Source organism: Mirounga angustirostris, unplaced genomic scaffold, assembly GCF_029215605.1.
Source record: "Mirounga angustirostris isolate CCGP_5_RB_7025 unplaced genomic scaffold, mMirAng1.0.hap1 SCAF_5, whole genome shotgun sequence".
NCBI lineage: Eukaryota > Metazoa > Chordata > Mammalia > Carnivora > Phocidae > Mirounga > Mirounga angustirostris.
This window is the reverse complement of record NW_026991713.1, coordinates 62,834,091-62,859,497: the sequence shown is the minus strand read 5'-3', so window position 1 is coordinate 62,859,497 and position 25,407 is coordinate 62,834,091. Positions and strand designations below refer to the sequence as shown.

The 25,407-nt window shown below is 39.8% G+C and overlaps 2 protein-coding genes across 2 annotated transcripts in view; one reads left to right on the top strand and one right to left on the bottom strand.

Annotated features, from left to right (window-relative positions):
• The window catches only part of LARP4 (La ribonucleoprotein 4), a 203,806-nt gene that overhangs the window by 69,305 nt on the left and 109,094 nt on the right, over positions 1 to 25,407 (top strand). The gene's annotated exons all lie outside the window — the stretch shown is intronic.
• Positions 1 to 25,407, bottom strand: part of FAM186A (family with sequence similarity 186 member A) — a 69,415-nt gene that overhangs the window by 7,296 nt on the left and 36,712 nt on the right. The window contains exons 3-8 of the mRNA XM_045869054.3: positions 18,577 to 18,793; positions 17,487 to 17,657; positions 4,897 to 7,541; positions 3,013 to 4,788; positions 2,700 to 2,916; positions 1,157 to 2,486 (exon numbers count right to left, since the gene is read on the bottom strand). Coding sequence (XP_045725010.2) covers positions 1,157 to 2,486; positions 2,700 to 2,916; positions 3,013 to 4,788; positions 4,897 to 7,541; positions 17,487 to 17,657; positions 18,577 to 18,793 — 6,356 coding nt within the window. The remainder of the gene's footprint in view (positions 1 to 1,156; positions 2,487 to 2,699; positions 2,917 to 3,012; positions 4,789 to 4,896; positions 7,542 to 17,486; positions 17,658 to 18,576; positions 18,794 to 25,407) is intronic.

Sequence of the window (25,407 nt, the reverse complement as noted above, 5' to 3'; positions counted from 1 at the left end):
CTAACTTGAATTTAAATAAAATTTTGAAAGAATGAATAATTAATAAATAAATAAATGTCTTGATTATATCTTGAATAAGTCTGTTTTTGTACCTTGTTCTAATCCTTAGTTCCCAAATTAATTCAGTCCTCAAAAATGTAAATTTCATGAGAACCCTAGTACAATACTTGCCACATTCAATAAATGTTTGTTGAATAAATGATATAAGTTGTTCTTATAATTAATGATATATAAATAATAATAAATAATACTAATGATAACCTTTCCTAGTATAGGTTTTCGTTTGGCATCTTACAATTTTAGGTAAAAGATATCCCCCAAATAATAGGTTGGTAACCTCAAACATAAGTGCTAAGGATAGCAGGACAATTGTCACTTTCCCTATTTCTGCAATTTTTAAAAATCAAGACCAGGACCTATTTCCTCTATGTCAGTTCAGCAGCGAAGTTGCCATGGCAACACCTTGTATATAACCTGCCATCTCCCATTTTAAGAATCATACATCTTGTGGTGAACCCAAGAAGATGAAAGAAATTTAGAATACTTAGAAATTTTTCAAAAACTAATTATGTACTATACAGTGTTTAACTGAACATAATAAAAAAAAGAAAAAAGAAACAGCTTTAAAAAAGAATACTTAGAAGTTTAGAATAATTGGAGGGTGCCTGGGTGGCTCAGTTGGTTAAGCGACTGCCTTCGGCTAGGTCATGATCCTGGAGTCCCTGGATCGAGTCCCGCATCAGGCTCCCTGCTCAGCAGGGAGTCTGCTTCTCCCTCTGACCCTCCCCCCTCTCATGCTCTCTCTCTATCTCATTCTCTCTCAAATAAATAAATAAAATCTTTAAAAAAAAAGTTTAGAATAATTGGAAGCAAGCTTTTAAAGTTGATATTTTGGAGATCAACCATGATCCACAAAATATATCTTAGCTAGAGATATAAATGGATGAAATAGATCATGTTATATGACATTTTTTATTTCTGAAAAAGTTTATCTCCATTTGGTATTTTAAATAGGCTTCATACCACAGACCTTCTATAAGATAATATTCTAGAACATCTAATATGACAGATATGTATATAATTATGGGACAATGAAGAGAGGATATTTGAAATCAGGACTAAACCAGAAAACTGGACATTCAATATTTACATCTACCTTGCACGCTGGATCAGCCTGTAAGCAATGTACTTGCGGAATAGGTATCCCAGCCGAACTGTGTCCATATGAAGTGTCTCAATTATGAGATTCCTAGCTGTTGTGTGTAGCTGTGAAGGCAGTCCAGAAGATTTTGTGGCCTGATTTAAGAGTATCAGGTTCTTTCTCTGAGCTTCCACATCAACAAAATACCTCTGCTCTTTGAGCTCTTGGAGAGAGGAAGGGGACACCATCATCTTAGGTTTCTTGGTAACTGAATCTGAAGTCAGTATCCAGGACTTATCTATAGGGGGGAACTGGGTTTTCCGGTCCCATTCAGAAGATGAAATTTGTGGTGTTTTGGGTAGTTTAGTAGTAAGAGGCTTCATGAGAGGGGGAAGGGCCCTCCCACCAGTGTAAGGGGTTTGTGATACTGGTGTCCTGTAATTGGTGAGATAGGACTGAAATGTTCTAAATTGTTCCATGGCAATAGGATCATGGCATGTCTGGATTTCTTCAGAAGTGTCAGAGACCTCTGATATTTGGAAGTCCTTTGCAGTAAAAGGGACTGATTTCGATTTCAGAGAAGAAATAATTGCCAATCTTTCCTTACTTTTCTTAGATATAGAAGAGTACATATCTTTCTGGGGCTTCCCAGGGGTTGGGGAGGTCCGTAGTGTTGGAGGATGCCCAGGGCTGGGAGGGATCCCCAGTGGGGAAGCGTGATGCTGCCCAAGAGTAGAAGGAACTTGTAGATAGAGAGATTGCTCATAGGTAGGAGGGGGCTGGAATGCCTGGGGCTGCTCAGAGAGTGTTAAGGGTCTAGGTTCCAGGATAGAAGAGGTCCCAGAAACCAAGGGCTTCCTAGGGGAAAGAGGAGCCAAGAGACTGGGAATCTGTGCAGAGGAAAGTGGGACTCCAGATATAAGGGGCTGCCTGGGGGCAAGGGGGGCCTCTGATATCAGAGGTAGCTGAGGGGTCCAAGAGTCTCTTAAGAACTTTCTAGAACTAAGAAGGGTCTCCCGTGCAAGCTTCCCAGGGGATAGAAGGACCTCTGGTGCTACAAACTGAACAGAGGTGGATTGACCTTCAGAAACCAGGGTCTGTTTAGAGGAAGGAAAAGTCTGTGGTGCCAAGAGCTTCCCAGGGTCAGAAAGAATTCTCATTCCTAGCAATTTCCCAGGGTCTTGGGAAAGAGAAGACCCTGATATCTGCAAAGGAGTAGAAGAGACCTCAAATACAGAGGACTTCTCAGCAATAGGAGCAGATGCTGGGGCTTGCCTAGGGCTTGATGTAATGGATTTCCCAGGGAGGACAGAAGCCTTCAATCTTTGAAATGATCTAAGACTGGAAGGGGCCAATGTGGGGAACTGCTTAGAAATGTGAGGAGCACCTATAATGGATTTATCAGTAACAGGAATGATCCCAACTTTCAGGGGGGTACGTTCTAGAGGAGGATGGGCCCCAGGTGGTGAGGGCTGTTCACTTGATTGTTGGTCCTCCTCAGACATGAGAGTAATACCCATGGGATGGGATTGTCCTGGGATGAAGGGGGCTCCCAAAGTTTGTACTTGTTCAAGGGGAGATTCTATAGAATGGAATTTATCTGAGGTGAGAGGGACTCCAAATTTCCAGAAGTGTTCTGGAGAGAAAGAAACCCCTAATGCTTGAGCCTGTTCTAAGGAGAGAGGGGCACCTAAAGCTTGGGTCTGTTCAGGGGTAAGAGTGACAGCTGACAACCAGGCACTTTCTGGAGTAATAGGAACCCCCAATTCCCAGGCCTGTGCAACAGTGAGAGGAGACCCCCGTGCCTGAACTTTCCCAGGGGTGAGTGTGAAACCCAAGCTCTGGCATTTCTCAGGGGTGAGGGTGACCACCAGTGCTTTGAACTGCTCAGGGGTAAGAGTGATGCCATGTGCCTGGATCTGCTCAGGGGTGAGAGTGATCCCTAGTGCCTGAGCCTGCTGAGGGGTGAGAGTGACCCCTTGTACCTGAGCTTGCTGAGGGGTGAGAGTGAGCCCCAGTGCCTGGGCCTGCTGAGGGGTGAGAGTGATCCCTTGTGCCTGAGCCTGCTGAGGGGTGAGAGTGATCCCCTGTGCCTGAACCTGCTGAGGGGTAAGAGTGATCGCCTGTGCCTGGGCCTGCTCAGGGGTGAGAGTGATCCCCAGTGCCTGAGGCTGCTCAGGGGTGAGAGTCATCCCCAGTGCCTGAGGCTGCTGAGGGGTGAGAGTGATCCCCAGTGCCTGAAGCTGCTCAGGGGTGAGAGTGATCCCCTGTGCCTGAGCCTGCTGAGGGGTGAGAGTGATCCCCTGTGCCTGAGCCTGCTGAGGGGTGAGAGTGATCCCCTGTGCCTGGGCCTGCTCAGGGGTGAGAGTGATCCCCTGTGCCTGAGCCTGCTGAGGGGTGAGAGTGATCCCCAGTGCTTGGGCCTGCTCAGGAGTGAGAGTGATCCCCAGTGCCTGAACCTGCTGAGGGGTGAGAGTGATCCCCAGTGCCTGAGCCTGCTGAGGGGTGAGAGTAATTCCCTGGGCCTGGGCCTGCTCAGGGGTGAGAGTGATCCCCAGTGCCTGGGCCTGCTGAGAGCTGAGAGTCATCCCCAGTTCCTGGGCCTGCTGGGGGGTGAGAGTGATCCCCCGGGCCTGGGCCTGCTGGGGGCTGAGAGTCATCCCCAGTGCTTGGGCTTGTTGGGGTGTGAGAGTGATCCCCAGTGCCTTGGCCTGCTCAGGGGTGAGAGTGATCCCCAGTGCCTGGGCCTCCTGAGGGGTGAGAGTGGGCCCCTGTGTCTGTGCCTGCTCATCAGTGAGGGTGATCCCCAGTTCCTGGGCCTGCTGAGGGCTGAGAGTCATCCCCAGTTCCTGGGCCTGCTGGGGGGTGAGAGTGATCCCCCGGGCCTGGGCCTGCTGGGGGCTGAGAGTCATCCCCAGTGCTTGGGCTTGTTGGGGCGTGAGAGTGATCCCCAGTGCCTTGGCCTGCTCAGGAGTGAGAGTGATCCCTAGTGCCTGGGCCTGCTGGGGGGTGAGAGTGATCCCCTGTGCCTGGACTTGCTGAGGGATGAGAGTCATACCCAGTGCCTGGGCCTGCTGAGGGGTGAGAGTGATCCCCAGTGCTTGGGCCTGCTGGGTGTTGAGAGTCATCCCCAGTGCCTGGGCCTGTTGGGGGGTGAGAGTGATCCCCTGTGCCTGGCCCTGCTCAGGGGTGAGTGTCATCCCCAGTTCCTGGGCCTGCTGGGGGCTGAGATTCATCCCCAGTACCTGGGCCTGTTTAGGGGTGAGAGTGATCCCCAGTGCCTGGGCCTGCTGAGGGGTGAGGGTGAACCCCAGGTACTGGGCCTGTTGAGGGGTGAGAGTCATCCCCAGTGCCTGGGCCTGTTGAGGGGTGAGAGTCATCCCCAGGGCCTGGGCCTGCTGGGGGGTGAGAGTCATCCCCAGTGCCTGGGCCTGCTCAGGGGTAAAAGTGATCCCCTGTACCTGGGCCTGCTGGGGGGTGAGAGTGATCCCCAGTGCCTGGGCCTGTTGAGGGGTGAGAGTCATCCCCAGTGCCTGGGCCTGCTTGGGGGTGAGAGTGATCCCCTGTGCCTGGGCCTGTTCAGGGGTGAGCGTGATCCCCAGTGCCTGGGCCTGCTGAGGGGTGAGAGTGATCCCCTGTGCCTGGGCCTGCTCATCAGTGAGGGTGAACCCCAGTTCCTGGGCCTGCTGAGGGGTGACAGTGATGCCCAGTGCCTTGGCCTCCTCAGTGGTGAGACTCATCCCCAGTGCCTGGGCCTGTTGAGGAGTTAGAGTGAGGAACCTTGTGGGATACTGTCCAGAAACTGGAAGGGCCTCAGGTGAGGGTGATTTTGTGGAGGGAGGAGTGGTTGGTATAGGCTGCTTTCCATCAGCAAGAATGTCTAATGCCTTAAGATGCCCATGGAAGTCTTTTCTTTGGTGTAACTGGTATGCTGCTTTCGGTATAGTCTTCCACCGGGGAGACAATGTCATTGAAGTTTGGCTGAACATCTTTTCTTGTTCTTCGGAGTTTTTCTCATTAATCTTCATCTGATCTTTTGTTTTTTTCTGCCTCTGCCTTTCATGGTCCTCTACATTTCTCCTTGGCTCTTGCTTCTCCTCTTTCTCCCAATTTATTTCCAGCTCCTGATGTCTCATTTCCTTCTGAACATGCCTCTTCTGCTGTCCCTTCTCCTTCTCCAGGGGCACCGCTTGTTTTTCCATTTTTCGGTTCCATGCTTCCAGCTGCTGCTGTTTTGACTTCTGATAATCTTCCTCTTCTCTTTGTGTTTGCTCCTCTTGTTCAGTCTGCTTTTGCATCCTCTGTTTCTGCTGTTCCTTCCACATTTCCTCTTCCTGCCACTGTTTCTGCTTCTGTTGTCCTTGCTTTCCTTCCTTCATCTGGAGCCATGACTCTTCCTCCTGCAGTTTTTTATTTATCATCTCATAGCCCTTCTTCCAAAAACTCCCTTCTTGCAACTGGTGTTTGAGACCCTTACCAAATATTTTTTCTTGACCTTCTTGCAAATGTTCCTCCCGCCTATGTTTTTCCTTTTCCTTGGGGTCTCTCCCTACTGTTGAGGCTACTGGAGCATTTCTTTCCCCTTCTATTTCAGTCAAGATCATTTGTATCAAATTGTCAGTTAGTGGGTCCATGCTCTTAGATGACAGTAATGTGCTAATTTCAGTCTTTGCACTAATGGGCTTCTGAAAATGCAATCCTGGCATAATTGAGACTTCTTTTTTTTGTTTCATAAGTTTCTCTCCAACTTGTCCTGCACTTTTTATATCTTTGTATTTCCTCAAGGTTTTTGTCACAGTTTCAGCCACATTTTGGAAATATTCCTCTATTTTTGCCTTTATGATTCCTAATTTTTCAACCTCTGCCGTTTTTAATAATAACTCCTCTTTTGGCACAGTCTTTTTATCCAAAGGCTTTCCTATGTTATCAATTTTCTCTTTTAGGAAAGCCATTACGGCTTTTTGAAATTCTTCTAGGTTACTCTCTTCACTTTTACCGTCTGGACTTCCTAGAGCTCTGGTAGATTCTGAAGTCTCTTCTGCTACCCTAGATTTTGGCTTCACAAGTCCGTGAGACTTGACTTTCTTGGTGAGGACTAATATGTCCTCTTCGGTTTTTCTCTGTTTGCTTGTGGTGGTTTCTGAAGTGACGTGGTGTTTCTTTCCTTTTGTTTTCACTTTCTCAGAGGAATAACCAAGTTGGGTGAACCCAAATTGCTCTGCTTGGCCACTCATCTCACTTTTGCTCTCTTTGTCCATTGACTCAGTTGTGGGTTCCTCTTCATTCTCTGAAGAAATCTGGCTTTTGTCATGTGAATACTCAGGCTTGAGCTTCCTGAATTGTTCCCATATACTACTTGTTCCACTTCTGCCACCTTGGCTTTTTGTGTCAGTAGAAGGGTAATCAGCAGGGACATGTTGACTTCTTGAATCAGTGGATGACTTTGATTTGTCTTCGGAAATGGATTTTATTTCTTTTCTCTTCTTTTCTAGTGACTGTAGCTCCAAATGGTAATCAAGTTTGGTCTCTGAGTCTTTCTCTTTACCTTTATCATCACTCACATTTAATCCAGAGGTCTCATGCATATATGGGCCTTTAGTTTGCTGTTTTTTCTGTGATTGATACTGGTCAGTCCCATCTTTCTGATAGACATCACTTTTCTTCAGTGATATCTTATCTTCAGTGATATCTTCAGAAGACTTTTTTGGTTTTTTTTCAAGTAAAGGATATCGCTCTTCAATTAAATCTGGAGTCATTTCAACTGGGGCTGTATATGAAATAGCTGAGTCCCACTTGATCCCCAAGCCTTTGGTCCCTTTTGTTTGGGTCCCATCTATAATATTTTCAAATTCTTTAACCAAAATATCATCCATACTGTTTTCTGTGTCAGCTTTGCTACTGGATGATTGTGAAGAAAGCTCAGGCAACACTTTCAAGGTTGATGTGGGTAATGCTATACCTACTTGGGGTTCTAAAATACCTTTGGACCGAATAAATTGTTCATATTTTTCTTCTGCATCTTGAAGTTTCTGCTGAAGCATTTCATTTTTTTCACTGAGCTCTTGCATTATCTTCAGGGAGAGCTCTTTTTCTTTTTCACTTGTCTCACTTATATACATATTGGCACTCTGGAGGTTAGAAACTTTTAGTTCATCATTTAGTGTACTCAAAGCTTTGGAAAGGTTTATTATCGTTGATGATATATATTTAATAGCATTGTTTTCCAATTTATTGAACATCGTAGTGTTTATGAGTTCCTGTAGCATATCTTGGATTTCTGAAACCTTTGTATTTGTTGCAAATTCATCACTAATTATCTGATCTGGTCTTAAAGCATGAGCTGTTGCAGGTCGCTTTATAACTCTTTCTTTCCAAGATTTCCATAGAGTACCTCTAGATGCTAAAGGAAAAAAACCCATAAAACATAAAATAATGAGATGGCATTTCTTGTTCTGTGTTGTGCTCTATCTATGCTAAAGCCTAAGGAATTTAGCCAAAATTTATAGATAGCTATAGGATAAAGATTCATCAGAAAGCCGTGGCTCCCATGGGGCACCTGACTGTAGAGCATGTGACTTGATCTTGGAGCTGTGAGTTTGAGCCCCACATTAGGTGTAGCAACTACTTAAAAATAAAATCATAAAAAAAAAAAAGCTTTGCCTCCAAATTAAATAGTATTTTATTTATTTATTTTAAAGATTTTATTTATTTATTTGACAGAGAGAGACACAGTGAGAGCGGGAACACAAGCAGCGGAAGTGAGAGAGGGAGAAGCAGGCTTCCCGCCAAGCAGGGAGCCCAATGCGGGGCTTGATCTCAGGACCCTGGGATCATGACCTGAGCCAAAGGCAGATGCTTAACCGACTGAGCCACCCAGGCACCCCTAAATAGTATTATTTTTAAAAGAGTAACTCTTCCCACAATCACCTAGAACTTTTGCTTCCAAACTAGTCTTTATTCTTTATTTGTAATCTCAATTTACCTTCAGTTACAAGTTTGGGATTAGATATAACAAAACTTTCCTTTGGCTTTGATTATGCTTGGTGCTTTCCATTTTCTTTCTTGGCTTTCTGCCTTTCTTTTCTCACTTTTCTGAATCACACTTAATCTTAGTTCTTTCAGAAGAGTCAAAAAAGAGCAGACAAAAGTCAAACATTTGAAGGGATTTCTAGAATGGCTGAATGAGAAACTAAGCACATTTCCACCCCCAAAAAGCAATGATAAAGCTTGACAAAGCTGCCCAAACCAACCATTTTAGGACTTTGGAAATTGACCAAAGCTAGACAACAATTTGGTAAGCATTAATTCAAGAAAAATTACTAAACTTCAGTAAGAACAGTGGAAGTCTGTGATATTTTAACCTAGAGCTTCTTCTGTCTCTAACTCCCCCCCCCCCCCCCGTGGCCTGAGGGTTCTACTAAAGTGAGGCAGGCTGTGAAGTTTGACAGCTCTACCACCTAAGGGGCTGACTTGATCTGGAATAAAGCAGGGAAAAAAACATGCTTAGGGGCACTGTCTAAAACAATACTTCCTTAACCCATACATAGACCCATTACTGAATCAATCTGGATCACTTAATGATGGGCCAATTATTGACCACTAAGCTATGCTGACCCAAAGGTGACCCCTAGGAATTCAGGCCTTAAAATAAAAACAAAATGAAAAAAGAATAAAAGAATAACTGAGCAGAAATATCAGTGACTACACGTTGTTGGGGAGACAGACTCCACTGAATTAGTCCAGGGAAGTCACTAAAAAGCAAACCAAAAAAGGGACCAAAAAAAGCCCTGGAGGTTATAGGGAAAATCAGAGTCTAAAGTTGCTATAGGGGGCACCTGGGTGGCTCAGTCGGTTGAGCGTCTGCCTTTGGCCCCGATTGTGATCACAGGGTCCTGAGATTGAGCCCCGCGTTGGGCTCCCTGCTCAGCGGGGACCCTGCTTCTCCCTCTGCCCCGCCCCCCATGCTCTCTCTCTCAAATAAATAAATAAAAATCTAAAAAAATAAAAAAAAAGGTTGCTATAATATGTTATTTAAAATGTCCAGGTTTTTTAGGTGGGGGAGGGGCAGAGGGAGAGGGAGAGAGAATCTCAAGCAGGCTCCCTGTCCAGTGTGGAGCCCAATGTGGGGCTTGATCTCACAACCCTGAGATCATGACCTGAGCTGAAATCAAGAGTCAGATGCTTAATTGACTGAGCCACCCAGGTGCCCCTAAAATGTCCAGTTTTTAACATAAAAGGATCATGCAGAGAAACAGAAAAGTATAACCTGTACATGGGATAAAATCAGTCAATAGAAATTGTCTCAGGGATTGGCAGGGGAGCAGATGTTGCACTTATCAGAAAAAGACTTTGAAAGAAGAATTATAACTATGTTCAAAGAACTAAAGGAAGCCAAATTTTAAAATAAAGGAAAAATACAATGACAATTATCATCAAATAGAGCATATCAATAAAGAGATGGAAATTAGAAAAACCAAGTGGAAAATATAGACTTGCAAAGTACAATAACTGAAATGAAAAATTTACCAAAAGGGCCCAACAGTAGATTTGAAATGACAGAAGAAAATAACCAGCAAATTTGACACTAGGTTAGTAGAGATTGTCTAATCTGAAGAACAGGGAGGAAAAAGAATAAAAAAAAAATGAAAAAAGCCTCAGAGACCTGTGGGACACCATCAAACGTGCCATTGTAAAAGTGATAGAAGTCCCAGAAGAAGAGGAGATAGAGAGGGACATTAAAAATATTGAGGAAGTGGGGGCTCCTGGGTGGCTCAGTCTGTTAAGCATCTGCCTTCAGCTCAGGTCATGATCTCAGAATCCTGGGATTGAGCCCTGTGTCAGACTCCCAACTCAGGGGGGGCATTTGCTTCTACCTCTCCCTCTACTCTCCCTCTGCCCTCCCTACCCCACTCATGCTCTCTCTCTCTCAAATATATAAATAAAATCTTAAAAAATATATTGAAGAAATAATAATGGCCAAATTATCTCAAACTTGATGAAAAACAATCTACACATTAAAGAAGCTCATTGAACTCTAAGTAAGATAAACATAAAAAGATCCATACCTAGATACATCATATTCAAACTGTTGAAAGCTACACAATGAGTCTTTAAAGCAAAAAGAAAAAAATGACTTATCACAATCAAAGGAGACTCAAAACTCAAAGTACAGGGGAACCATAGTAAATTTAATAGCTTACTACTTATTAGAAACAATAGAGGCCAGAAGACAGAGAGATGACAAATTCAAAGCGCTGAAAGAATAATTCTGCTAACCAAGAATTCTATATCCAGGGAAACTACTCTTCAAAAAATGAAGGTAAACCATCCATTCCCTGAAATAACACTCTTCCCAAAGTAGCATGCACATGCAACTCTCATAACCATCCTCATTACATGTATCTTTTAACACTTCTCTAAATGCATTACAGAATTTCTATTACATCCATTCCCTGAAACAACACTCTTTTCAAAGTAGTATGCACATACAATTCTTGTAACCATCCTTATTACATGTGTGGGTTTTTTTTTTTTTTTAAAGATTTTATTTATTTGACAGAGAGAGACACAGCGAGAGAGGGAACACAAGCAGGGGGAGTGGGAGAGGGAGAAGCAGGCTCCCCACAGAGCAGGGAGCCCGATGTGGGACTCGATCCCAGGACCCTGGGATCATGACCTGAGCCAAAGGCAGTCGCTCAACCGACTGAGCCACCCAGGTGCCCATTACATGTGTTTTTAAACAGTTCTCTAAATATATTACAGTATTCACTGAAATAACTCTTTTCAAAGTACCATACATGTACAATTATTTTTTTAAATGAAGGTAAGAAATAAGACATACAGATGACAACTAAGGATATGAAAAGATGCTCAGTATTGTCTGTCATTAGAGAATTGCAAACTGGTGCAGCCTTTCTGGAAAACAGTATAGAAGTTCCTCAAAAAGTTAAAAATAGAACTACCCTACAACCCAGCAATTGCACTACCAGGCACTTAATCAAAGGATACAAAAAATAGTGATTTGAGGGGGTACATTTGAGGGGGGTACATCGCAGCATTATCAACAATAGCCAAATTATGGAAAGAGTCCAAATATCCACCAACTGATGAATGGATAAAGAAGATGTGGTATATATATATATATATATATATATATATATATATATATATATATATATATATATGTATGTATACAATGGAATATTACTCAGCCATCAAAAAGAATGAAATCTTGCCATTTGCAATGATGTGGATGGAGCCAAAATGTATTATGCTAAGCGAAATAAGTTAGTCAGAGAAAGAAAAGTACCATATGATTTCACTTATATGTGGAATTTAGGAAATAAAACAGATGAACATAGGGAAAGGAAGAAAAGAAAAAGAGAGGGAGGCAAACCCATAAGAGACTATTAACTATGGAGAACAAACTGAGAGTTGCTGGAGGGGAGGTGGGCAGGGGATGGGCTAAACAGGTGATGGGGATTAAGGAGGGCACTTTTTGTGATGATCACTTGGGTGCTATATGTTATATTTAGTGGTGAATCACTAAATTCTACTTTAAAAAAAATTTTTTTTTTAAAGATTTTATTTATTTATTTGACAGAGAGAGACATAGCGAGAGCAGGAACACAAGCAGGGGGAGTGGGAGAGGGAGAAGCAGGCTTCCCGCAGAGCAGGGAGCCCGATGTGGGACTCGATCCCAGGACCCTGGGATCATGACCTGAGCCGAAGGCAGACGCTTAATGACTGAGCCACCCAGGCGCCCAAATCACTAAATTCTACTTCTGAAACCAATATTGCACTGTGGGTTAACTAACTAGAATTTAATTAAAAACTTGAAACAAAAAAAAGAGAGAGAGAATTGCAAATTACGAGATACTGTTACACATATATGAAAATGGCTAGAATCCAAAAAACTGATAATGCCAAATGCTAACAAGGACATGGAGTGACAGGAAATCTTGTTTGTTGCTGGTAGGAATGAAAAATGACATAGCTACTTGGGAAGACAGTTTGGCAGTTTTTTACAAAGTTACTTATGAAGTAATGTAGTCTTATCGTATGATCTAGCAATCATGCTCCTAGGCATTTACCTAATTAATTTGAAAACTTATGTCTATGAGAATGTTTATATATAGCAGCTTTATTCTTAATCACCAAAACTTGGAAGCAGTCAAGTGTCCTTCAGTAGGTAGATAAACAAACTGGTGAATCTATACAATGGAATATTATTCAGCAGTAAAAAGAAATAAGCTATTAAGCCACAAAAAGATAGGGAGGAACCTTAAATGTGTATTGCTAAGTGATAGAAGCCAGTGTGAAAAAGCTACATACTGCATGATTCCAATTATATGGCATTCTTGAAAAGTCAAAAGTATGGAGACATTAAAAAAATCAGTAGTTATCAGGAGTTTGGGGAGAAAGGGGAAGGATTAATAGGTGAAACACAGGGGATTTTTAGGATGGAGAAACTATTCCATATGATACTGTAATGGTGGATACATGACAATATACATTTGTCAAATCCCATAGAACTCTATAGCTCAAAGAGTGAAACTTCATGAATGCAAAATTTTTTTTTAATTTTTTTTTAGGTTTTAATTTATTTATTTGAGAGAGAGAGACAGAGCTAGTGAGAGAGAGCAGAAGTGGGGAGGAGAGGGAGAAGCAGGCTCCCTGCAGAGCAAGGAGCCTGATGTGGGACTCGATCCGAGGACCCCAGGATCATGACCTGAACTGAAGGCAGATGCTTAACTGACTGAGCCACCCAGGTGCCCTGAATGCAAAAATTTTTAAATACCCATTTAGGAGGTCAGGGGATCCCAGGAAAGAATGTAGATTGTGATAAGAGAGTCTAACTGTATAAGAAATGTATGACACAACCTCACTGAAAGGAATGAGGGGGAGGGGAGAGTGCTGACCTAAGTAACTGGAAATGGAGTTTGTAAGACTGCAGGCAAAGGGAACTGCGTGTAAGTACTGTACCCTAGTTGATAAGTTATTCCTCACTGGGGTATGGGTTAATAATTCTGATACTGCTATGCATGTATACTGGAATTGAACAATTAAGTAAAACAGATGGTAGGAGGAAGTTTCTCATTGAGTTGTAATTTATAGATAAGCAAGGGGAAGAAACTAAAATGATCCATGTGTGTGATAATGAATTAGAGTTACAGAAATCAGTATGAACTTATGTTTAAAGTGTTAGATTTGATTGATTGATTGATTGATTGATTGATTTATAGATATGGGTATACACATTGGGTCTATACACAAACATTTTTTTTTGCTCTGTCAGATGAGAGAACTGAACAGAAATGATACCCCAGTAGCAATGAGCACTCCTAGCAACCAGACTTTGCTTTTTAATACTATTCTCCACTAAAAGGAACCAGAAATCCTTGGAGAAATGGCAGATTCTAGGATTGGGGCAGGACATATTTGAGATGAACCTGAAGCATCTTGTAGTGCCAGAAAGTAGGGAAGTGCCAAAAAAATAAAAAAGAAAAACCACACTGATGGGGTTATGTTAAAGGGGCACAGGAACCAAGTGAAAGAGGTCCCAATGGCCAAAACTAGAACAGCTTGAGCAAGAAAATAAAGTAGAATTGGATTATAACTCAAAGTACAAAATATCTGTTGAGTTCATTTTGATATAAATAATTGAGTAAATTAGTAAACAAGGAAGAAGAGATAAACTCTAGTGCATAAAAACTCCAAATAATTTATGTAGATATTCATCCTAAAAGAAAGGGAGCATAACTCCCCATTCCTTACATGTGGGCTGCACATACAGACTTACTTTTAAAAAGCACAGCATGGAAAATGAGGAAAAAGAGTAAGTTTACAGTGGAGAAACCTGACAAGCACTACTTTAGCTAGGTAATCAAGGTCAACATTAAGTCATCAATCATTTGATAGTATGTGCCCTTGAAATTATATGATGACAATGGTACTTTACCTCTGTGATCTTTCCTCTCAGAACCCATAACCCCAGGGTAAACATGAGAAAAAACATCAAATTCCAACAGGGGAGCCTCTTATAATATATCTGACTGGTACTCCTCAAGCCTGTCAGGAACATCAAACAGGAGGAAAAGTCTGAGAAACTGTCACAGCCAAGAAAGCCTAAGGAGACATGACAACAGTGTAATCAGGTACCCGGATGGGATCCTGAAACAACACAAGGACATTAGGTAAAAACGAGGAATTATGACTTCAGTCCAAAATTATGGACTTTAGTTAATAATGTGTCAATACTGGTTTGTTGATTGTAACAAATGAATCATACTAATGTAATATATTAATAATAAGAGAAACTCTGAAGAGATATATGGAATTCTCTGTATTATTTTCTCAATTTTTCTCTAAATCTAAAACTGCCTTAAAAAAAATGAAAGTGAAATAAAGACATTCCCAGATAAGCTAAGAGGGAAAGAATGCTTCTAGTAGACTGCCTTACAAGGAATATAAAGAAGTCCTTCAGACTGAAAGGAAATGATACCAGAGGATAACTCAAATTCACACAAAGAAATAAAGAACACCAGTATATGTAGGTAAAAATAAAAGAAAGTAAAAATATTTTTTCTTTTTCCTCTCTTAACTGATTAAAAAGACAATCTATAAAACAATAATTATGAAACTATATTGTTGGGCTTAGAAACATAAAAATGTAATATATATGACAAAGCACAAAGGAGGGGAAGAGAATGGAGCTATTGAAGCAAAGATTCTATATTTTGCTGGTATTAAGTTAGTACTAATCTTAAATAAATTATGATAATTTATGATGTACACTGCAATCCTTTAGAGCAGCTACTAAGGAAGTTACTCCAAAAATATAGGGGGAAAATGGAATTGAAATTGGACACTAAAAAATATTTGTTTAACACCGAAGGTAGTAGAAGAAGAACAGGGGAACAAGAGATGAGACATGAGAAACAAACAAAAACGTGGCAGGTATAAATCCAACCATATTAATAATTACATTAAATATTAATGAATCAAGCACTCCAATCATAAGTCAAAGATTGCCAAATTTTATGTGTGTGTAGGTGTTATGTGTGTGTGTGTGTATATATATATATATATATATATATATATATATATTTAAAAGCTGACAAGATCCAACTATAAGCAACACATCTTTGATTCAACCTTGCAAACAGTAACCGCAGGGGAGCTGGAGATAATATACTTATATCAAACATAATAGACTTTTTTTTAAAAAAGATTTTTATTTATTTATTAGAGAGAGAATGAGAGACAGAGAGCATGAGAGGGAGGAGGGTCAGAGGGAGAAGCAGACTCCCTGCCGAGCAGGGAGCCCAATGTGGGACTCGATCCTGGGACTCCAGGATCATGACCTGAGCCGAAGGCAGTCGCTTAACCAACTGAGCCACCCAGGCGCCCCTCAAACATAATAGACTTTAAGACAAAAAATGTTTCTAGAGACAAAGAGGGACATTTTATAATAAGAAGAAGGTCAGTTCATCAGGAAGCTATCACAATTGTAAACATATATGCACCTAATAACAGAGACTTAAAATATAGGAAGCAAAAACTGACAGAATTAAAGAGAGAAATAGACAACTCAATAATAATAGTTGGAAAGTTCAATATCCCACTCTCAATAATAGAACAACTAGACAGAAAATCAGTAAGGATATATATAGAAGACTAAAACAACAATATAAATCAATTATAGAACACTCCACCCAACAACAGCTAAATATATATTCTTTTCAAGCACACACGGAACATTCTCCAGGATAGACCATATGGTAAGCTATAAAGCAAGTCACAATGAATTTAAAAGGATTGAAAGAATACAAAGTACATTCCCCAAAATACTTTGTAATGGGTAGTTAGATAATATATAATTTCCTAGTGGTTCTGCTTCTCTGGTTCAACACTGACTGATACAAGTTTTTAATACAACACTAAAACCATGATCCATAAAAGAAAACATTGATAAATTGATTTGACTTCATCAAAATCCAACACCATTGAGCTTCAAAGACCCCACTTAAGAAAGTGAAAAGACAAACCACAGATTGAGAGAAAATATTTGAAAATCACATTTCTTTTTTTCTTAAGATTTTATCTATTTGGGGTGCCTCCCTCTGCTTGTGTTCCTTCTCTTGCTCTGTCTCTCTGTCAAATAAATAAATAAAAATTTTTTTAAAAAAGATTTTATTTATTTGAGAGAGAGGGAGAATGAGCAAGAGAGTGAGAACACAAGCAGTGGGAGGAGCAGAGGGGGAGGGAGAAACAGGCTACCCATTGAGCAGGGAGCCAGATGCAGGGCTCAATCCCAGGATCCTGGGATCACGACCCAAGCCTAAGGCAGATGCTTAACAAACTGAGCCACCCAGGCACCCTGAAAATCACATTTCTGATAAAGGACTTGTATCCAGAATACATAAAGGACTCTTAAAACTCAATAATAAAATGGGTAAATATTTGAATAATCATTTCATCAAAATAAATATAAGAGTGGCTAATAAGCACCTGAAAAGATGCTCGACATCATTAGTCTTTAGGGAAATGCCATTTAAAACCACAGTGGGATACCACTTCACACATCTTAGTAAGGTTATACTAAAAAAGACCATAACAAGTATTGCTGAGAATGTGGAGAAACTGGAACCTTAATACATTGCTGATGGGAATATAAAATAGCGCTGTCACTTGGGCAATAAGTTAACAATTTCTTAAAAAGTTAAGCATAAACTTACCATCAATTCATAAATGACCCAGAAATTCTACTCCTGGGTATCTACCCAAAAGAAATGAAAACATATGTCCACACAAAGACTTATACATGTGTGTTCATATCAGCATTATTCATAAAAGTGAAATGTAGAAACATTCCAATGTCCATGAACTGGTGAGTAGGTAAACAAAATGTGGTATATGCAAACAGTGAGATACAATTGGTAATAGAAAGAAACTACTAATACATTCTATAACATGGCTGAATCTCAAAATCATTATGTTAAATAAAAGAAACCAGATATTTAAAAAAAAACCACATATAATATGATTCCATCTTATGAAACATCCAAAAAAGGCAAACCTATTGAAACAGAAAATAGATTGGTGCATGTCTGGGACTGGGGTGGGAAAGAGGATTGACTGCAAATGGGCATAAGGGATCTTTTTGGGATGAAGGAAATGTTCTAAAATTGAATTGTGGTGAGTTACACAACTCTAAATTTATTAAAAGTCATTGAATTGTACACTTAACATATATGAGTTTTATGGTATGTAAATTGTACCTTAATAAAGCCATTATTTAGAAAAAGTCAAATCTGTTTCCAATGTCTTAAAGCACCCTTACTTATTTTTTTCTTTTGTCTCTTCTTTTCTTCAAGCAAAGATACACTAATTCTACTCAGTATCTTGACGTTGTTCTCAATAGCTTTGAATGTTTCTGGTAAAAACTCCATTTGTGCTATCCAGTGGTGGTGTTCCTCAATATCAACTGCAGTCATCTCAGACAAAATGGCATCTTGAAGAGAGTAAAAAAATACTTCTGTGCAGAAAAATAATTATAACCATATAGGCTTATAATATTGGCCAAATACTCCATATTGTAGTATTAGGGAATGTAGATATCTCACACTTATTGCTATTCTGAAGCTTTTCTCTATGAAGAAATGAAAAAGGAAGAGACTTGGAATAGAAAGCTGAACAATAAATCTTGGACATGAAAATACTCTGGTATCTAAAAATGTGAGCATGTGTTTTAATATTGAGGAACTAAACCCAATTAACTCCTTTCATAAGTTATCTAGTATTTTAAAACCCTCATTACATGTTATTTCTTGCAACTTAATGACATCCCCTTTTTGTATTCTAAGCTTATTCATTCTTTCATTTAACCAATGTCTCCTTTGTCATGTATTGTTCTAGATACTGAGGATACAGCACTAAATAAAACAAATTCCCTGACTTCATACTGCTTGCATTCTAGTGAAAGGAGACAGACAAAAATTAGTTGTGTAGTATGTCAGATGGTAAGAAATGCTACAGACAAAAATAAAGAGTAAAGAGTAATGGACAGTGCCCAGGAGTAGGGAATGGAGATAGTCAGAGAACACATCATTTTAAAGTGAGATATAAGCAGAGAATGAGCCACGTGGCTACTTGTGGACAATGTTCCAGGCAAAGGGACAGCAAGCACAAAGATACTGGGCAGGGGCATGCTGGCTTGCTTGAAGAAAAGCAAGGAGCCCAGAATAGCTGGCATTAAGTGAGCAGGACTATATTTTTCTCATTTTATTCTTACTGAAACAGTGGATAACTGTTTTCTCAATAACCTCATTAGTCTTCTTTAATCTGATTAATCCTTTAAAATTTATAGATCCTATTCTCTAGCTTTTTCATTAACCTAATGGTTTTTCTTTGAACCACCTCTGGAAACTTACTCCATTCTTCCAACCAGGCCAGGATGTACACAAGAGTCTTTTCTCGAATTTCAGCATTCTTAGCATAAGTAACTATTTTCTCCAGGAAATTTCCTCTCCGTTTCTTATATTCTGTAAGGGATATTTTTCTTCCAGAGTGCACATTCTCATCAAGAGTGTAGCGATTTATTATCCGCTGCACATTGAGCATTATGTCAGTCAGCTGCATGTTAATGTCCTGTAAGAATAAGAAGGGGGATATATTAATAAATTCTCAGTTTGTTGACATAATTAAACATCTGTTCATAAAAACTCTCAACAAAGTGGGTTTAGAGGGAACATATCTCAACATAGTAAAAGCCATATATGAAAAACCCACAGCTGGGGCACCTGGGTGGCTCAGTTGGTTAGGCGACTGCCTTCAGCTCAGGTCATGATCCTGGAATCCTGGGATCGAGTACCACAGCGGGCTCCCTGCTCAGCGGGGAGTCTGCTTCTCCCTCTGACCCTCCTCCCTCTCATGCCCTCTGTCTCTCATTCTCTCTCTCAAATAAATAAATAAAATCTTGAAAAAAAACCCCACAGCTAACATTATACTCCATAGTGAAAAACTGAGAGCTTTTCCTTTAAGATCGGGAATAAGACAAAGATGTCCACTCTCACCGCTTTTATTCAACAAAGTTCTGGAAGTCCTAGCCACAGCAGTCAGACAAGAAAAAGAAATGATGCATCTATATTGGTCAGGAAGAAATTAGACTGTCAGTATTTGCAGATGACATGATACTATATATAGAAAACCTTAAGACTCCACCAAAAAAAAAAAAAAAAAACTATTAGAAGTACTAAATGAATTGAGTAAAGTTGCAGGATACAAAATTAATACCCAGAAAATGGTAGCATTTCTATAGACTAATAATGAAGTAGCAGAAAGAGAGATTAAGAAAATAATCCCATTTACAATTGTACCAAAAAGAATAAAACACCTATGAATAAACTTAACCAAAGAGGTGAAAGACCTGTACTCTGAAAACTTTAAAACATTCATGAAATAAATTGATGGCACAAATAAATGGAAAGATATTCCATGTTCATGTATAGGAAGAATTAATATTGTTAAAATGTCCATACTATACAAGCAATCTACAGATTCAATTCAATCCCTATCAAAATACCAATAGCATTTTTCACAGAACCAGAACAAATAATACTAAAATTTGTATGCAACCACAAAAGACCCGACATAACCAAAGCAATCTTGAGAAGGAAGAACAAAGCAGGGGGTAAATTTTCAGATTTTAAGTTATACTATAAAGCTGTAGTGGGGCACCTGGGTGGCTCAGTCAGTTAAGTGTCTGCCTTCGGCTCAGGTCATGATCCCAGGGTCCTGGGATTGAGCCCCGCAACGGGCTCCCCACTGAGCATGGAGCCCTCTTCTCCTTCTCCCTCTACTGTTCCCCCTGCTTGTGCTCTCTCGCTGTCTCTCTCTCTCAAATAAATAAAAAATTTAAAAAGATTTTATTTATTGGGGCGCCTGGGTGGCTCAGTCGGTTAAGCGGCTGCCTTCGGCTCAGGTCACGATCCCAGGGTCCTGGGATTGAGCCCCACGTCCGGCTCCCTGCTCAGCAGAGAGCCTGCTTCTCCCTCTCTGCCTGCCTCCCTGCCTACTTGTGCTTTCTCTCTGTGTCAAATAAATAAATAAAATCTTAAAAAAAAAAAAGATTTTATTTATTTATTTATTTATTTATTTATTTATTTATTTATTTATTTGACAGAGAGAGAGATAGCCAGAGCATGAGCATAAGGAGTAGGAGAGGGAGAAGCAGGCTTCCTGCCAAGCAGGGAGCCTCATGTGGGACTGGATCCCAGGACCCTGGGATCATGACCTAGGCTGAAGGCAGATGCCTAATGACTAAGCCACCCAGGCGCCCCTCAAATAAATAAATAAAATAAAAAAAATAAAGCTGTAGTAATCAAAATGGTATGGTGCTGGAACAAAAATAGACACATGGGTCAATGGGACAGTATAGAGAGCCCAGAAATAAACCCACAAATATATGGTCAATTATCTTTGACACAGTGAGAAAGAATATGCAATGGGAAAAGACAGTCTCTTCAACAAATGGATTTGTATCAACCTACATTTGTAGCTTTCACTCTTATTTTAATTCTACATGTAGGTGTAAGCCTCTGTCTACTTCTTTATTATGTCTTCTAGTGAAGTTTGACCTAGAATTTACAAACTGAAATACTTGTTTTTAGAAATTACTTTCCTAAAAAAAAAAAAAAGAAATTACTTTCCCTTTATTTACCCTCACACTTGTATTAATTATTTAAAGTATGAGTATAGATATTTTATCTTTGAATTTCATCCCAGGAATGAAAGGGATGTTAAAATATTTTAAAAGGGCACAGTGAATATGATAGATAATGAACAACCACTCCACCTTTTCCAACTTTATTACTCTTTCAATTTGGTTTCAGACAAACAGCTCTTTCTATACTCCTTACAATAAGAGTAAGATTTGGATTTTTGCAAACCCATCATGGAAAAGGAATAATCAGATATTTAGGTGCTGGAAATATTGCAACAGATGATGCAAAAGAATGAAAGGAAGGGAGGGAGGGAGGGAGGGAGGGGAGGAAGATGCAATTGCAGCAAATAATTGAAGTCAGGAACACAGGATAGTGGAGACAAAGTTTGATAAGCCAAGTGATGAAAAACTAACACTACAAGCTAACCCATAGCACAGTGGTGAAGGAAAAAAACAATACCAAGTCCTCATAAATTCTTCCAGAAAACTAAAGAGGCAGTAGCAGTTCCTAATTCATTCTTTGAGGCCATTACCCTGATACCAAGGCCAGATAAAGACACTACAAAAAGAACAAATGAACAAACGAAAGGAAAGAAAGAAAGAGAAGAAAAGAAAAGGAAAGAAAGAAAGAAAGAGAGAGAGAGAGGAAGAAAGAAAACTATAGACCAACATCCCTGGTGAATATTGACGTAAAAATCCTCAACAAAATACTCTCAAACAGAATTCAACAGCACATTAAAAGGATTATACATTATGGGTAAGTGGGATTTTTTTCCCGGAATGTAAGAATGGTTCAACATATGAAAGCCAATCAATGAAATATACCAAATTAACAGAATCCTAGGAAAAACACCACATGATCATTTCAATTGATGCAGAAAAAGCATTTGACAAAATATAACACCTTTTCATGATAAAAGCATACAAAAAACATGGAATAGATAGAAACTTCCTGAACATGATAAAAAATATATATGAAAAATCTAGAGGGGCACCTGGGTGGCTTAGTCGGTTAAGTGCCTGACTCTTGATTTTGGCTCGGGTCATGATCTCAGGGTCCTAGGATTGAGCCCCATGTTGGGCTCCCTGCTCAGCGGGGAGTCTGCTTGTCTCCCTCTCTCTGCCCCTCCCCATACTCAAATAAATAAATATATATTTTTTAAAAGCCAAAGAAAAATCCAGAGGTAATATTCTCGATAGTGAAAGACTGAAAGGTTTTCCTCTAAAGTCAGGAACAAGGCAAGGATGCCCACTTTCACCACTTCTAGTCAACATATTACTCTAAGTTTTAGCAAAGAACAATTAGGCAAGAAAAAGAAATAATAAAAAACATCCAAATTGGAACGGAGGAAATAAAATTGTATCTGTTTTCAGATGATATAATCTTATATGTAGAAAACCCTAAAGATTACACACATGAAAAAACTGTTAGGGCGTGAATTGAATGTGTAGGTTGCTCTGGGTAACATAGACATTTTAACAATATTTGTTCTTCCAATCCATGAAGCATAGAATGTTTTTCCATTTCTTTGTGTCACTCTAAACTTCTTTCATAAATGTTCTATAGTTTTCAGAGTACAGATCCCTTACCTCTTTGGTTAGGTTTATTCCTGGGTATCTTATGGTATTTGGTGCAATTGTAAATGGGATTGATACCTTAATTTCTCTTTCTCCTGTCTCAGTGTATAGAAATGCAACTGATTTCTATGCATTGATTTTATATCCTGCCACTTTGCTGAATTCCTGTATGAGATCTAGCAATTTTTGGGTGGAGTCTTTTGGGTTTTCCACATAGAGTATCATGTCATCTGTGAAGATTGAGAGTTTGACTACTTCTTTGCCAATTTGGATGCCTTTTATTTCTTTTTGTTGTCTGACTGCTGAGTACTATGTTGAACAGCAGTGGTGAGAGTGGACATCCCTGTCATGTTCCTGACAGCAGAAAAGCTCTCAGTTTTTCCCCATTGAGAATGATTTTTGCTGTGTGCTTTTTGTATATGGCTTTTATTTTATTTTATTTTATTTTATTTTATTTTATTTTAAAGTTTTATTTATTTATTTGACACAGAGAGAGATAGCGAGAGCAGGAACACAAGAAGGGGGGGAGAGGGAGAAGCAGGCTTCCCGCTGAGCAGGGATCCCGATGCGGGACTCAATCCCAGGACCCTGGGATCATGACCTGAGCCGAAGGCAGATGCCTAACCATCTGAGCCACCCAGGTGCCCCTGTATATGGCTTTTATGATATTGAGGTATGTTCCCTCTATCCCTACACTGCGGAGAGTTTTCTTTTCTTTTTTTTTTTTTTTAAAGATTTTATTTATTTATTTGACAGAGAGAGACACAGCGAGAGAGGGAACACAAGCAGGGGGAGTGGGAGAGGGAGAAGCAGGCTTCCTGCAGAGCAGGGAGCCCGATGCGGGGCCCGATCCCAGAACCCTGGGACCATGACCTGAGCCGAAGGCAGACGCTTAATGACTGAGCCACCCAGGCACCCACTGCAGAGAGTTTTAATAGAGAAAGGATGCTGTATTTTTTCAAATGTCCATCAACAGATGAATGGATAAAGATGTGATATATATATATAATGGAATATTAATAAATATTCCATTTAATAATATTAATATATATAATTAATAATAATAATATTAATATAATAATATTAATAAATATTCCATTCCAAAAAAAATAATGGAATATTAATCAGCCATCAGAAAAAAATGAAATCTTGGGGCACCTGGGTGGCTCAGTCAGTTAAGCATCTGCCTTTGGCTCAGGTCATGATCCCAGGGTCCTGGGATCGAGCCCCGCATCGGGCTCCCTGCTCAGCGAGGAGCCTGCTTCTCCCTGCTTGTGCTCTTTCTCTCTGTCAAATAAATAAATAAAATCTTGGGGAAAAAAATCTTACCATTTACAATGATGTGGATGGAACTAGAGGGTATTATGCTAAGTGAAATAAGTTAATCAGAGAAAGACAATTATATGATTTCACTCATATGTGGAATTTAAGAAACAGAACAGTATCACAGGGGAAGGGAGGGAAAAATAAAATAAGATGAAATCAGGGAGGGAGACAAACCATAAGAGACTCTTAACTATAGGAAACAAACCGAGGGTTGCTGGAGGGGAGGTGGTTGGGGGGTATGGGGTAACTGGGTGATGGGCATTAAGGAAGGCATGTGATGTAATGAGCACTGGGTGTTACATGCAAATGATGAATCACTGAACTCCTGAAACTAATAATACACTATAAGTTAATTAATTGAATTTAAGTAAAGTAAAATTAAAAAATAAATAAAATGCAAATTATCTAGAGGGGGAAAAAACTGTTAGAACTAGTAAATGAATTCAGCTAAAGTTGTGGGACATGAAATCACACCCAAAAATCAATTGTGTTGTTATACACCAAAAATGAACAATCTGAAAAGGAAATTAAGAAAACAAATCCATTTACAATAGTATCAAAAGAATAAAATACTAGGAATAAACTTAACCAAGGAGGTGGAAGACTTGTACACTTATAATTTTCACTACAAAATGTTCAGAAGAAATTAAACACAAATAAGTGGAAAGACATTCCATGTTCATGGAATGGAAGACTTAATATTGTTAAGACATCAATACTACCAAAACTGATCTACAGATTTAATGCAATCCCTATTAAAATTCCAATAGTATTTTTTGCAAAAGTAGAAAAATCCATTCTAAAATTCATATGGAGTCTCAAGGTACCCTGAATACCCAAAATAGTCTTGAGAAAGAAGAATAAAATTGGAAAGCACACACTTCTCATTTTTAAATCCTAGTACAAAAGCAATGGTAATTAAAACAGAATACTGACAGAAAGATAGATATATAGACCAAAAGAACAGAGTAGAGTGCCCAGAAATAAACTTCTGCATATATGGTCAAATGGTTTTTTAAAAAATATTTATTTATCCATTTGAGAGAGAGAGAAAGAGAGCAGGGGGAGTGGCAGAGGGAAATGGAGAGAGAGAATCCCAAGCAGACTCCCTGCTGAGCTCAGAGCCTGACACAGAGCTCGATCCCACCACCCCAAGATCATGACCTGAGCCAAAATCAAGAGTTGGATGCTCAACTGACTAAGCGACCATGTGCCCCTCAAATGATTTTTGATAAGGGTGCCAAGACCATTCAATGGGGAAAAAGCAGTCTTTCAACAAATAGTGTCGGGAAAACTGGAGATCCATGCAAAAGGATGAAGTTGGACCATTACCTTACAGCATATACAAAAATTAACTCAGAGTGGGTAAAAAAAACTAAGCATAAGACCTAAAGTTATAAAGCAGAAGAAAACGTACAGGGAAAATCTTCATGATACTGGATTTGGCAATGACTTCTTGGATTTGACACCAAAACTACAGGCAACAAAAGTAAAAATAAATTGGGCTAAATCAAATGTAAAGCTTTTGTGCATCAAAGGACACAGTCAACAGATTGAAAAGGCAACCTATGGAATGGAAGAAAATATTTGCAAGTCATATCTCTGATAAGGGGTTAATATCCATAATACATAAGGA